Raw genomic sequence first — 15284 nt, 5'->3', positions numbered from 1 at the left:
AAAAAAGTACAAAGAAAACTCTACTTGAAACAAAGGGAAAACAAAGAATATCAAAATCAAAATGGGAGATTTTTAATTGGCCATTACCTAAGACAAATTGCCAATAATTATACAGTATAATCTCACTAGTGATTAAAGAAATGAAAATGTCTTTGGCCTACACTAAATGTTCAAAAAATAAAAACAGTGAACATTCAAAGAAGGCAAGAAAATGTGAAGCTACACAGTCTTAAAATACCAGTTGGACCTTTCTGGTCAAAGCTCTCTTAAGAGCAATCTGGAAATAAAAATCAAGGCTCCTGTAAAGTTCACACCATTTCATTTACAAGGCTCTACTTTATGTAGACAATTGGACATGTGGGGGGAAAGTTACATAACAAGATCATTTATGTAAGGTCAGGGGTTTTTAAACTTGTCTATAAATAGAAATTGGGGGGTCTAGGGACTTGAACAAAAAATTTAGCCCTTTATTTTCTCTAACTTTTAAATGAAATGTAGCATTTCCAACCACTATAAATGGAGGCAATGAACTACAATAAATATGAGCTGTACATGTGACTTTGACACCAACAGAAATCATAGATATTTTCGTATCACAGTGCAGTTGCTACAGATACATCAACATATCCGTTATGCTCAGCACGACTTAGAAATTATGGTAGTTATCAGATGGATGCTAGACTTACTGCAATAAGAAGCATCTAGATGAGTAAATCACAAAATTTTAAACTCTCTTGCAAGACAGTATTTTAATACCTAAACTTTAATCACTAAACTGCCTAAGGGGTCAATGGGGTGGGGGGAGGGGAACCTTAGGAAGTTCTGATGTAAAAATTATTTATAATAAGAAACTGGAAATCCTTAATTTACAACAGCTGGAAATTTTAAATAAATGATGGCATAGCTAATTATGGCACTATGAAAAAATATGTAAAACTGTATTTAATGAGCATTATCTTACTTAAAAAATGAATATACATGTACTAAAAAGATGAGACAAGTAAGATCACTAGTAATCAACAACCAGGATTAATTTTCCTATTCTCTATAGTTCCTAATTTTCTGTAATGAATATATATATATATAACTTTTATAATAGGAAGATTTTTTTTAAAGTATAAAAAATCTATTTGGTTTGCAAATGGTCAGTAAGTATAAAGAACATTTTAAAAGGCTGCATATTAATGTAATTCTCTACTTTCAATGTTAGTTAATACTAATTCAAATGCTATCTCAGGAAAAAAAAAAGTATTTAACATCCAAATGAAAGAAATTACAATGAAACACCTGTCTCTAATTCAATTTCTTTATATTTAATAGAACACCTTTTGCAGAGATAGTGCAGCAAGATGTCTTTGTAAAACGCTTTTGAAAGATTTGGAAGGAAGTCCCTCGGAGACAGCCAGAAATGCAGACAAGGCAGAAGTCACTGCGGCTCCTGGGCCAGGATCAAACATGTATCTCAAAAACTCTGCACAGCCCCTCACCTCCTTGTTGACCAACTGTTCGCATGAGTTGTTCAGGCTGCTTTTGCTGAGCTTCTGCATCACTTAATGTTTCTACCTGACTCGAATGAAGCTGGGAAGATCTCCCCTCTTGCTGCCCTGAAGTTCAGAGGCACAGCCTCCCGTGTTCAGAGGTGGGGGCTCCATGCGAAGAGGGAAAAATGAATTGATACAATAAAGCAAATACGTTTTGAACACCTAGTTTCAGTGGCTCACTGGTGTCTGAAGTTAATAACAAGGTGTGCATTTGGAAAATAAGCGACAGGTTTTATTATATGTTATCAATTTGTTCTGAAATCATGTATCTAATAGGCCCTGATGTCCTTGAGGCTGCAAAACAAAGAGCACAGAAATTCTCTGGAATATGGAATCAGTAAGCAGGGCGTTCGCTTTGATGCACGTGGACACAGAAAGCTGCGTAATGAGTAATATTCCCATTTCCGTGTAGATGGTTCGTCTGTTAGCTGCTGTTATTGGCTGGACCCGAAGTCCAGGTATTTTGTTTTTTGAAGTCTTATCTTGACTGCTTTTAGACTCACAGGAAAGTTGCAAATATAGTACAAAAGGAGTTCCCATTTATCCCTAACCTAGGCTCCTCCAATGTTAACATTTTCTGTAACTACCTACACACAGAACAATCATCATTAATCACAATCAGGAATTTTTAACATCTATTAAAAATCTTACTCAAACTTCACTAGTTTTTCCACTATGCTCCTTCTTGTTCTGAAATCCCAATTCATTACTCCACGTAGCATTTAATTGTTACTATCTCTCCTTAGTCCCCTGCAGTCTGTTACAGTTCCTGTTACAATTCTTGTCTTTTGTGACCTGGACACCTTTGAACAGCACTTATCTCTCACTTTGGGTTTGTCTGGTGGTTGCACATGATTGGACTAAGGTTATACATTTTGGGCAAGAGAACCACAAACATGATGTAAACTCAGGGCATCATTTCATGGGTTCATAATAGGGACCCTCGATTCATTCCATGAAGGTGGCATGTGTCAGGTTTCTTCACTATAAAGTTACTCTATTTCTCTTTGTGGTTTACAAGTATCTTCAGGGAGATACTTTGCGATTACACAAATCCTGCTTCTCCTCCTGTTTCTCTTCAAACTGTCATCCATTGATTTTAGCATCCATCATTTGTGTCTAATAAGGTTTACAAAAGGAAAAATCAGTCTCCATAATGGTGTCTGGGGCCTTTGGGGATCAATTAATGGTCTTGGTTAATGTCCACAAACCACCACAGACTTGTCTGTGGTCTCATTTCCTGGAAAAAGAGGAAAAGGAACTACACCATAGTATTCGGTGTCTGGAGTATAAGACAAGGTCACTTATACAGAGGGCCCTCCCTGCCTCTACCTGATGCTATAAATACAAGATACACTGGCTCCTCAACTCAATCAATTTTATGCTTTACATCAGCACCAAACAGTCACACAACTGTGAAACACCCACTGAGCCTGCCTCATCAGCGGTCCTTGCCTTCAGGGAGTGCTTAGACTATCAGCCAGTGCATCACAGAAAGTGCTGGGCAGAAACTGGGGCACAGGGGACTTGGAACTGTGGTGGGAGAGCACCCGTACCTTTGGGAAGGAGGGGTTACGCAGGCATCACAAGCCCAGGAGAGGCAGGAGCTTGCCGGGGGAGGGGTGGGTACGAGGGGCAGGGAGAACACCACAGTTGGATGCAGGCACTCAGGCGGGAGGGGAGGGAAGGCAGCTCCGTGCAGGCGGGGAGCATGGTAACCCCCCAACTCCGACACCTGTGAGGGTTCTATCTGGCACCAGGTCCGCCGCCCTCTCACTCTACGGGGACACCACCTCCCTGTTAGGGGGTCTCACTTCTCTCTCAGTGCTAGCCTTCAGTGCCCCCACGCAAGGTGAAGCCAGCAGGGGAAAGAGACCCACAGCCCTGCAGGGGAAGCCAGCCACCCCCACCAGTCCTCCTCGGCCTCTGTTCATACATGTGGCAAAGATCACTGGACAACTGAGGAAAACCAACAGCGTGAAAGAGAAAAAACAAGACAAACAGAAAATACAACTCAGGAGACACATCATTCAAGGAAAAGAACTCAGAAAAAAAAAGTTTTAATTAATATCAGTGGAGAAATGTGGGGCTATACAGTAAGGATGAGCTCTTACGAAAAACAATTACAGGAAAACAAAAACAATGAGTTCCTGGGGAATAAAGCCACAATTGCTGAAATAACATAAAGTGATAAAACATAGAGGCAATAAAACAGAGACTGCTACATACCAATCCCTTACCCAGAAGATAAAACTGACACAGAACAAAAATAAAAAGAAACTGAAACTACAAAAGGTAAAAAATGGAGGCTAAAACCAGAGGTTCCATCATCCACCAAAGTGGAGGTCCAGATAGAGGACACAAAGAAATGCTAAAAGACTTTGTAAAATATTTTTTAAGAATCAGGGAAAAAATGGATGTTCAGCAGCTTCTTATCAGCATCTTAACGGCACTAATGGCAGAGAGCAAATTCCATGAAGACAGTTGGCTCTGCTTTTGTTCCCCTCTGAGCACAGTAGCTGGCAGAGAGCAAATGCTTAATAAATATTATTTATTAAATGAATAAATAAATGTATGAGGGTGCAGTTGTTAATTTTTAAAACTACTTAAAAAAACATGAAGGGCACTCATTAATAGTAAATTGGATACAGACACCCACACAAGTGACATAAATCTGGCAAAATCTGAGTAAGGCGTGTGGATTGTACCAACATCAATTTCCTGGTTTCGCCGCCATTACTGAGATGCTACCATTGGGGCGGGGAGCGGGGAACCGGGTGAAGAGTACACAGGACCTTTCTGTGCTGCTTTTTAAACTTAATGTGAATCTGTAATTATTTCAAAATAGAACAATGAAAAAAGAAAAAAAAAGTAAATTGGATAATAAATTTCTCTGTAAGAAAAAACAGACAATTACACATGGAATTACCGGGAGCAGGACTGGGATTTCTCTCTCCAACTCCGCACCATTGATTTTTCTAGTAAGCACGCATATGTACTTTTGTTTGATTTGTTTATTGTCTGGTCCCCTCCGTCAGCATGTAAGCTCCGAGAGGGTGCCCCATTTTATTTCCCAGTCCATGTGCCCCAAACCATGCCCAGCGTGATGCAGGCACTCCTGCACACGTGGCAGCCACAGAGGTGCAATAATGAAGATCTCCCTTCCAGGAAGGCCTTACAACCCATTTAGCCACAGGAAATGCAATCAGCTCAAAGTCTCTGGCTGGAGGGTCTTCTGATTGTCCACAGTTTTCCAGTCCAGCCACACTCTTCCTGGGCAGCCCTCATCCAGGGACTGAGCAGGCCCGGGGTGACAGGGCCAGCCGTTACGGCCCAACAAGGGATCTCTCTAAGGCTCATTTTCCCTCCACAGTGCTGGCTGAGTCTTCCTTGGATGTGAACCGCGGGCGAGGGTCCCCCTCCCACTTTTGCTGCCTCTCCCTTTTACTTTCACAATGTCAGACGTGCACCATGGGCTAAAGGCCTTCCCTGTTCAAGTCTGCTTCCTCCCAGCTCTTCTGTCACAGGTGTTACCCCCGAGTCCCTAACAAAGCACCTGCATGCCTAACCTGTCTCAATACCTGCCTCTCGGGGAACTCAACTGATGCGACACGTTTGTTGCATGATTAAACCATAAATGCAAGCGTGTAAGATGTAAAATGCGTGATTAGATTGTATTTGGCAAAGAAAAGGTTAGATTTGAGTAGGGCGGACTAGAGATGGAAAGACTAAGACACTTACTGCTAGAACTGGGGCAAGAGGCCATAAGGGCTCAAAGGTACAGACCTGAGACTGGGACACAGAATAAAAAGTCAGAAGCGATTTGAAGGCAGACTCAGGGGCCTCCCAACTGACTGCAGGTTGAGATCAATAAAGAGAAAGGCCTTAAAGAGGCTTCGGTGTTTCAGATCCAAGTGCTGATAATAACGGTGGCGTTTACAGCAGGAGGGCAATGATGAGGGAGGCTTGCTTAGGGAGAAAAACAAAGAGGTCAAAGCTTGTGTCCCAGGTTTCTAGTTGCCAGCCTAAGAGCTGGTGGACTTGAGTTCTGGCTGATGAGAAATGGCCCTTGAACTGAAGAGAAAGCCTGGGAATAGGAGTCTTTCATTTGGCTATGAATGTATACAAATTACCTTTTCCAAAAATAATTTTTTGAGGTTCCTTAGTTATAAAGGAAATATGTAAATCATGCTAATGAAATGGGAAAATAAAAGACAAACATGGAAACAAATGAGTTATTCATGCAAGTTGTATAATCGAGCATCAAATTTGCTTCTGGGAGTTGAGGAAAAGCAGGAGGTACACTAAAAAAATAAATGAATAAAACAAGCTAGCAAATCAAACACACCTATCATCAGAAAGCAGGCATTTGGCAGCTACCAGAAAACAATTCCTGGCATCAAATTCTAAAATAAATTTCTCACATGGAACTGTCTAAAAGGCTGAAGAATGACAAATAGACAGTGTCTTCATCACCAGTTTTACTGCAAAAGTGAGTTCTGTTTTTATATGATAGGATCTTTACAAGGTGATCTTGAATAAAGTCAAGTGTCTGAGCAAATGTGGCCTTCTGGAGGTCTAGCTGGATTTTAAAAATAAAACAGAGAGGAGCGGTTGAGGCATGAGCCCTTTTTATCAACTTTCACAAACCTCTGCACCGAGATGGCTCAGTTAATATGGAATCCTGAACGCCTCACAGACCAGAGTTCAGACAACCAGTGATGGGACTCAGATCTTGGCCAAGAAAAGACAGGATGCCTGTTTTCAAAAGAGCAAAAATACAAATCTTCCCACTGTAATGGCCTTCTTGTCACTGAAGGCCCTGAACAGATAAAGAGACAGCAGCAAAACATTCCTAGGTTCAAAGTGTAGAATAGATAAACAAGATTACACTGTATAAACAAGAGTATACTGTATACTCGCAGAGAAAAAAAAGTGACAATGAATATATGTATGTTCATGTATAACTAAAAAATTGTGCTCTACACTGGAATTTGACACAACATTGTAAAATGATTATAAATCAATAAAAAAATGTAAAAAATAAATAAAATTTCTAACAACAACAACAACAAAAAATTCCTAGGTTAGTTTCTCAAGAAATTACTTAGTGCCCCAAATTTCCCTGAAAGGGTTAAATCACTGGAGTGCTACCTTCAAACAAATTAAATACAGTTTATGTGCTTTTAATAAAAAGTAAAAGACAAGGGCATTAAAACAATCCAGTATTAGACATATATAAAATCTTTCCCTATTAGTTTTGGCAGAAGTGAACTATTAAGTTCGAGAGCAAAGAGCATAACATGGTTCAGGAGACCAGACTTGTTGACTTTGGAGTTTATCATTTAGCTGAAATACGACTGTCCAAAAACTAACACAGGGGAAGGGGTGGAGGTGGGTGTAGCTCAGTGGTAGAGCGCCTGCTTAGCATGCATGAGGTCCTGGGTTCAATCTCCAGTACTTCCATTTAAAACTAAAACACAGAATAAGAACTCTGAGTTATAAGGCATCCCATAGGAGTTTCCTCAAGCTTAATGTTGCTACACTTAGAGAAGAATTAAAAAAACAAACAAACAAAATGAGCATAGGTTTTTACAAATAAGTTTAGCTGCATGGTGTTCCCTGATGTTGCATACGTACCATACACTAACCCACTAAAACGTAAAATAGGTACGTAATGAGGCTCATTTAACAACTGGATTTGATGAATAGCTCCTGATAACAAAACCGGAGAATATATCAGAGTACTAAAGCTGTCACTTCAAGTACAAATGAACTTCAGGGTGTATGTCCTAAAGCAACGTTAAAGCCAGATGACTGTAAGAGGGTGAGACGTAAATAAAGAAAACTGGGTATTACAACAGCAACTTAAATCCAACTTGTTTGTGTCCTCACACTGATAATTCTGGGTTCCAGCACACTGCTGAACCTGGTGTGTATGTGTGTGCATGCGCGTGCAAACACACGTATGTGGTGGGGTGGGATGGGAGGAGGTGCGGGTGTAGGAGGAGGAAGGTGAACAGTAGAAAAAAATCCAACCTGGTAGTTTAAAGTCATAAGAACAAGCAGGTGCATAAGCACTAGTTTTCCTTCTTTTCAGGAGGGGGAAAATACTCTTAGCTGAGCTGCAGACCAGATAAGGGCAGTTGCTCCTGCCCACTGGGCAGTATGGAGGGGCCCTTCCTTATCACAGCATCCTCAACAACTTGATCTGTGAGTGGCACCCGGCCTGGCGTCAGATAAGCCTAAGACACTTTTGATCGAGGGAGCAACCAACAGGCAACCCGTGGGCTTCCAGTCTCTTTCCCAGTAATGCATCCTTCCGGGTGAGGTTCAGGGAGGACACGCCTCAGACACTTGCACACTCAGTGCAAAACTGAAAAAGTCCTGTGCTGGTACTTGAATCATGGTGACTATCTAAATAAAAACTAAACACAAAATATACATGTACTCAAAGGGAGACGACCAGATGAATCTTAATGCTATCCTACTGCCTGGTTTGTGTCTCTCTAGGAAGGATGTGGTTGTATCACCTGGACTTATCACAATGACAACTTTGCCTCGGGGTCCTAGGAGCACTGCGTGAGGAGGTCTGTGTAAAGCACAAAGTAATAACACAATAAATGTTAGTGATGTTATTACTGGCATTTAATCCTCAGTGAGCCTCAATAGAAACATCACACACACTAGCAAAACAGGGAGAAGTGGGCAGGAGGAAGGACCAGAAAGAAGAATGCTGATGGTGTGTTGCTTACTTCAATAAATGCAAACATTGGGATTCCCTACTGGGCCACTAATTTCCAGCAATAACGCACTGGGCTTATTACCTGATGAAGCCAAGTATCCTCTAAAGCCGGAATCTGCAAAATAATGATGTTCATAACAATGTAATGTTCAAAAGTGATTACAGCCTCATCAGCCAAATACAATTAAAATTTACACATTTCGTGAACTGTAGAGTATACAGTTCAGTAAAGTGACTTCCCCCCCAGAGACTTAGCTACGATGAAGTCAGGAATCCATTAAATGGCAGAATGGAAAGTATCTGGTGATGAAGTGAGTGAGATCCAGGTCAGTAGCGCTACACCCTACTGCTGGAAGATAAATTACATCTGACAGTGATGTACTTCTTCAACAAGATGACTCGCTTCAGGATTCTGATTAGGAAAAATGAGTGAGTGCACTAATTTCAGTGAATCAAGTCATACATTAAAAATCCTAAGACAGAGTTACTTGCCTAGCTATACTTTATACTGTGATGAAAAGTACAGATATCATATAAGTTTTTCAATACCCAGCTGTACTTTAGGGGTGTTAATTGCAGCCCCAAATGATGTCATTCATAGCCACAATTGGTTGTATATTATCATATTGTGACAAATGACCTACCTGACTTGAAGATTCTAAGTTGTGTGGCCCAAGAAAACATAGCAGGGGCTCTCTGTAACTGCCTTCCACTGCCCCAGCTTCCTGGATTAACAACTGCTCTGAGTTTGCTCTGTAAACCACGATGATAAACTCCCAGTGGCATCAGCAAACCTCTAGTGCCACACACTTCCTGCTCCCACCAGCTGGACTCCATGCTGGCAAAGAGTCGGCCGTGTCTTCCTAAGCCTGTTTATGCCAGATGACTTGTTACTGTAATTTTGAAATTTAATTTTATGAAAGCTAACGGAATATGAGAATGAAAGATAAACCTCAGTTCTATTAAAAACAAATTGCAGGCTTTGGAAAGACTTCATAAAAGCAAGTCTCTGAAAGGAAAGCTGTTGGATTACATGTGGGCAAGATCTATAAAAAAAAAATGAGAACAATTTCTCAAACCTAAGATTCTGTAAGATTCAGGTTGCTTTGTCTATGTTTTTGCTTTTACAGTTTATAGTATTAACATAATGTAGAATCCAAAATAGTAGAACCACTGTCAAAAAAATGCTCTTGGCCTCACAAGAGTTTAGCAAATTTATTTTTATTATTACATATTTTAATGAAAGTGAAATATTTTGAGTATGCATACTTTTTAAAGATTCCCTGATTTAACTAGTTTTTTCAATTAACTAGTTTCAATTATGTTGGTTAAGAAGGGTATTTTCCATAGTTTAAATTAGAAAATACTTTGGATTAGCTGCTCTTAAATTTATGAAATATTATGATTTAAGTTGGATTACTCTGAGATACAAGTGTTCAAATTTTTATTCCATACTTTTTTAAAGACAAAATACTTGGAACAAATTTCTACCAGATTTAAAGATAAAACTATATTTATTCCCTTTAGTCTAATGTAGCAGAGGGCAGAGCAACCAACAGCACGATTCTTTCTAGTCAGACACCCCCAAGGGGAGATCCTGGCCCCAACATTCCCAGCTCCATGACAGCCTGACCACTTAACTCAGCCACTTAAGCTCAGTTTTCTCACCTGGAAAACAACATCAATCATGGTACCTACCACAGTGAGCACGGAAAGGTTGAAATGAGAAAGCGCATGTCATGTCAAACGCTAAGCAAAGTTCCTGGGACACAGCAAGTGCTCAAAATGCTCATTATTAATGTTATTATACTGCATAATAGAAAAAGATCCTACCACATCAATAAGATTATAAATAATATGTTCTCTCACACTGGAATGCCAAGTTTTTTAGCAAGATGGTCTCACCTACAGACAGCTCAGAAACACCTGTGGAGGTACAGTAAAGCAGGAGTTTTCAGCTAGGGGCAATTTTACCTCCCAAAGGACATCTGGAAATGCCTGGAGACATTTTAGGTTGTCACAGCTGGAGGAGGGAAGGGGGCAGAGTCCAGCGACACCGCTAAACGTCCTAAACCCTACAATGCACAGGACAGCCCCCCAACACAGAGTTATACGGCCCCAAACGCCAAGACGGCAATGGCGAGAAACCCTGTTGCCTAAAGAACAGGATAAGAAAAGAAGCAATTTCTAAAATCTGAACTCCAGAAAGTTATTCTGAGAAAATAAAGATTGCTTACAAGTGAAATTGGGATTTTCATTATCATGTTGATTCCAGGATCTATGCCATAGATATTTAAGACACATGGATACTTAGCAATGAGATTCTTTTGGTCAATAAACCCTCTTGAATGGGGTCTATCATGTAGTAATCTTAGAACAAATTTTATTTTAAAGTGAGCAACGTCATAAAACTCAACTAATAGACGGAAGTACTAGAAATGAAACTTCATTCAGAGGAATAAATCTAAATGAGATTCAAAATCCCAAAACAGTAGGTGGGAAACCAAAGCTGTTCGCGTAGTTTGCATATAGGGGGCTCTCAAGTGGGCTGAATGCATAGGATACCAAGCTGGCTAATGGACCACAGGTGAATGTCTTTCCTTGGCAAGCATCCCGTTTTGTGGCTCAGGTACCTGCATGGCTTCAACTCATTCTTCAATTAACAATGATACTCAAAAACACTATCATAGAGCTCTTAAGAGTTCATTTACTACTCTTTAATGAATCACAGGGTCTTCTTAAAAGCATGAATAAAACTGTATATAAAGTACAATCCAAAAAGATAGGCATATGTCTTCCCTTCATAAGCAGAAAAGACTAGGAAGGAAGTCACCAACACGGTCAATGGTACTTCTCACTCCAGTGCCTTTTACACTCAAATCTAAGACCCAGGTTGGACTCCTGGCTCTGTTGCTTTTATCAAGTAATATAATTAATTCTTAATAAAATTCCTGTGAAATGAGTAAGAATGTTATTATAATTCCCATTTACCGATGAGAACACATTGAGGCAGAAAAGAAATGGTCCTGTACTAACTGTAAAAGTGCTAAATAAATGAAAGGCAGCATTAAGACTGCTTGTGTAATGCTTAAAAAAAAAAAAGCTATATTTACGATATTTTCAACTTTCTGATATTTATCCCTAAAGGTCACACAACAAAGTCTTCTACACAAAGATTATAATTTCATCCACTAAATCAAAGAGTTTTTTTAAATTAATATTTTATATACAAGACAAGGCAAATATTTACTATATCTGAAAGGAGGAAGTAACTCAAAAAATGCAAAAGGAAATTCACTGTAGCAAATAACCAGTTAACCATTTCACCATCAAGAGAAGGCACTCGTGAAAATCTTATATCACACTGCTTAAAAAACCCAATAGACAGTACATTTTCAGAAAGTATGGCAAAAAAAAAAAGAAAATTAAAATAATGAAAGATCTCTACTCACCCTTCTGATAGAAAAATTTCCTGTAGTAGTAGGCGCCAAGATCCACATGTTCCACAATGTATCTTTTCACTCGATCCAGATGCAACACCAAGCTCTCCTTGGGCACTTCAAGTACGGCCACGCCTGCATTTGTGCAATGGGAACTCAGTGTGGACTCAAAGGAGGCACTTTCACATCCACTAAAGGAGCCAGAATTTGACTTGGACAGGCTGATCTTCCTCTCCCCTTCTCCACCTATCTCATTCCGAAAATACGGACAGCTCATTACAAGCTCATTGCTTTTGTCGTCTCCCTGGTCCATGCTGAGGCTCCCTTTGGAATTCAGGTCCTCCGTGCTGCCCATCGGGGAGCTGAAACTGGCCGAGTGGGACAGAGGCCCCGACACCAAGGACGCCACGGCAGCAGCCGAAGCCCCCGTGGTGGTGTTTCTCCTCTTAATTACATTGTGCCTGTTCATAATGGCCTCGTTCAAGTCAAATAATATACTCTGAACATCGTAGTGGGCAAAGCACTTTGGACACGTCCAGGGCCTGACGGAGTCTTCCGACCGGTTATCTTCCAGATCTGACGACTTCCCAAGTTCTTCACCTTTGGCATTGCGTAATTTACGAAAAATGGACGAGTCTCCGGTTTCAGACTTGGAACGTCGCTTGAGTGGTTTTTCCCTTTCCTTAAAGAGCCTGAGGTTCTCTCTCTGGGAGATGGGCCCGTCTATAACATCCAAGGAGAAACCAGAACCCTTGCCCCCGCCGGCGATGAGAAAGTCGCTGAGCTTGGTGGGAGTGGGACCTCGATCAGACTTGTCGTCTTTGTAGCCCTTTAACAAGTCAAAGAAGCTTTCTCCGGACGTTCCCTGCTTATCGATTGAAGATGTGCTACCGTATTCCCTGTGCAGTGATGGCCCAGACTTGTATGTGGGCGAGATACATTCATCAAAGCTATCCACGTCAAGTTCACTTATGGTGATGTCGCTGTTGCTCCGCTGCCGGATCCTGCGCAGAGCTTTCCTGGGGGAGCTGGGATAGGCTTCAGGCATGAGAAATCTGGAGTCCATGTTCTCCGATGGCCGCGTCTTGTTTTTCAGTGTGTTCTGTATGCTTTTTAACATGGCTGAGTCACTGGAATTGAGGCTTACAGAACTTCCCTGACTCACAGGACTGCTTTTGGAGGACATGCTCTCAAGGCAACTTGAGGTTTCTATTTCCTGGCTTGAACGGCTAGATTCTTTGACATTTTCCTTTCTTGGGGGCCAATCTGCAATCCGTGCCCTAACCCCCATCTTTGGGACTCCGGGGGTTGAGGTTATATGGTGAGGACCTTCGCTCCGGGGAGGTCCCACGGGAGCCATGACCGAGGACCCTAAGCTGCCATTCTGGGACCTGAAGCGGCGCATGTAGAAGTCGTCTGTGTGGACTTTGGGGGTGCCATCCGTGCTTACCACCGACGCCCTGTCAGTGGCAACCGGCCTCTCTGTCTGCGACCGTTTCAAGCTGGTCATGATGTAAAAGCAATCAGGCTTAAATCCCTGCAGAAAAGACCATCATACCTAAGTCTGAAATGTGCACTTCCCTTTTGGAGAATGGCTTCCAGAAAACACAGCAGTTGGCATGAGATCTTAATCTTTTTCATTTACAAGGTTAAACGATGCTTTATTTTCCAACCTCTGAAAATCCTGATCTTCAAAACATGATAATCCACTATAGTTCCTTTGCTTCACTTTGACAGACGGCTCTCTTTCAGAAAAAACTGAACGGAACTTGTATCACTGGGGCTCTGTGATTGCCATAATCCCATGCTTTCTCTAAAAGAGAGAAGGACAACTGGAATTAGCATTTGATTAACTACATCTAAAAATAAACATGTAATTGCCAAAACCAGGCACATGAAAATATAAGCCTCACTAATGGTCTGTGGCTCACAGTTCACAACCCATATTTTTAGTATGCAGGTTAGAGAGAAAGGAAGAAAGTGAATCATTTAATAATACTCAACATTTAAATTATATATATATACACATATTTAAAAGACTATTAATATTTCAGCTTAATTGAACTGCTTCATATCACTGAGAGGAGGGTGAGGGATCTCATTCCAGGGCCGCAGGGCTCCCCGCCCAAGTACAGACCAAGTGCAGACTCCAATGACCTCTAATAATGTAGAACATCACGAACCACTGTGCTGATGAGAAGTTCAAGACATAACCAACAGAGTTCAATAATTAGAGCAACGTCCAGTTTTTCACCAAGGCTAAAAACTGAAAAATTATGTTATTAAGTATGTTGCAACACTCACTTTTTAACCTCTTCTGAGTTTCAAAATCCAAACATGTCTCTCATTTCTTTACAAAGGCTTACCAGAGTTGGCAAGGGCAAACACAATAGAGAAAAAGTAAACAGGGTTTTCCCGGAGCCATTCCACCCATCAGCTCGCTTCTGTATTTCCCTCTACTTTATTACTTACCCCGAAGAGCAGTATTTCAGAATGCATCCAGCATCCTTCACCACTTCTTCCCAAGCTCTCTTTAGTTTCATCTACTCTTAAAGCTAGAAGCCTAATTTCACTAATTAGCACAATGCCTGCATTTCCTTACGCACTGCAACCCACCCCACCCTTCGGTGCTAATTTCCAAAGACAGCAGAAACCAAAGGCTGCTGTAAACAGACCTCTCCATATTCCCCAACAGCTAACATCCTTCCAGGTGACGGGTGAAGAAAACCAACTTCCTCATGAACACGTCAGTCAGGAGGCAAGAAGCACAAATCTTGAGCATAAAATCCTGCGTGGTTGCGCACATCCTGAAAATCAAGGCAGAGGACCCTTTTCCAAGGCTCCACAAATTACACAAGAGGTGGCCTTTCAATCCCTGCCAAATGCATGTTTGGAAAGATGCTGCTGAACCAGCACTGCGCTGCCGGGGCCGCATTGTCTACAAATCACGGCTGACACCCCGGCCGACCCGCGCTCGCTGCGCTCCGCTCCCCGGCAACAAGCACTTACTTCCACGATAATTAAGCATCTCGCGAGTCGGCTTCCTGCCTCCCAGGCAGCCGCTTTAATTTCTCCTGCGGTACGCAATCTCATTTTAGAAGGCTCGCTGCTATTTAAAGGCTGGAACATTTAGGGGTGTTTCAAAAACTGCACGCTGCCTGCGAAACGCAGGGCCAGCCGAGCTCCAGCTGGGCTCGCGAGGGCTGGTCTGCGCAGCCGGGCACAGACACGCAGATTGCCTCCCTCTCGCTCCTCTTCATCATCTTTTGTGAAGGGGATGATGGTTTTGCACCGGTACCTAATTAAACCTGGCTTTTGAACTTTCTAGATCCTTCCACCTTCAGACTGCTAGGACTTCCTTCACATTTGGGAACTGGCCATGCTCCACTTGAACTGTAAGTCCTCAAGTGGAATCAGGTGCCAACTGTTGCATCTGAAGGGAGCTCATGTGGCCACAGCCAAGGTTCAAGAATTGCTCCTCATAAAATGGAAGGAAAACCGAGCAGCTGAACCAAAATGCAAAGTAAACACCAGCCCATCTCAAAAATGCAAAAAAAA

General features: G+C 41.6%; 1 protein-coding gene across 14 annotated transcripts in view; it reads right to left on the bottom strand.

Moving 5' to 3' along the window:
* Nucleotides 1-15284, bottom strand: part of SIPA1L1 (signal induced proliferation associated 1 like 1) — a 339090-nt gene that overhangs the window by 120612 nt on the left and 203194 nt on the right. For all 14 annotated transcript variants that reach the window (XM_072963345.1, XM_072963338.1, XM_072963348.1 and 11 more), the window contains one exon: nt 11739-13539. In XM_072963345.1, coding sequence (XP_072819446.1) covers nt 11739-13236 — 1498 coding nt within the window. In that variant the 5' untranslated portion in view covers nt 13237-13539. The remainder of the gene's footprint in view (nt 1-11738; nt 13540-15284) is intronic.

Source organism: Vicugna pacos, chromosome 6 (genome assembly GCF_048564905.1).
Source record: "Vicugna pacos chromosome 6, VicPac4, whole genome shotgun sequence".
Lineage (NCBI taxonomy): Eukaryota > Metazoa > Chordata > Mammalia > Artiodactyla > Camelidae > Vicugna > Vicugna pacos.
This window is presented reverse-complemented; position numbering and strand designations above follow the sequence as displayed.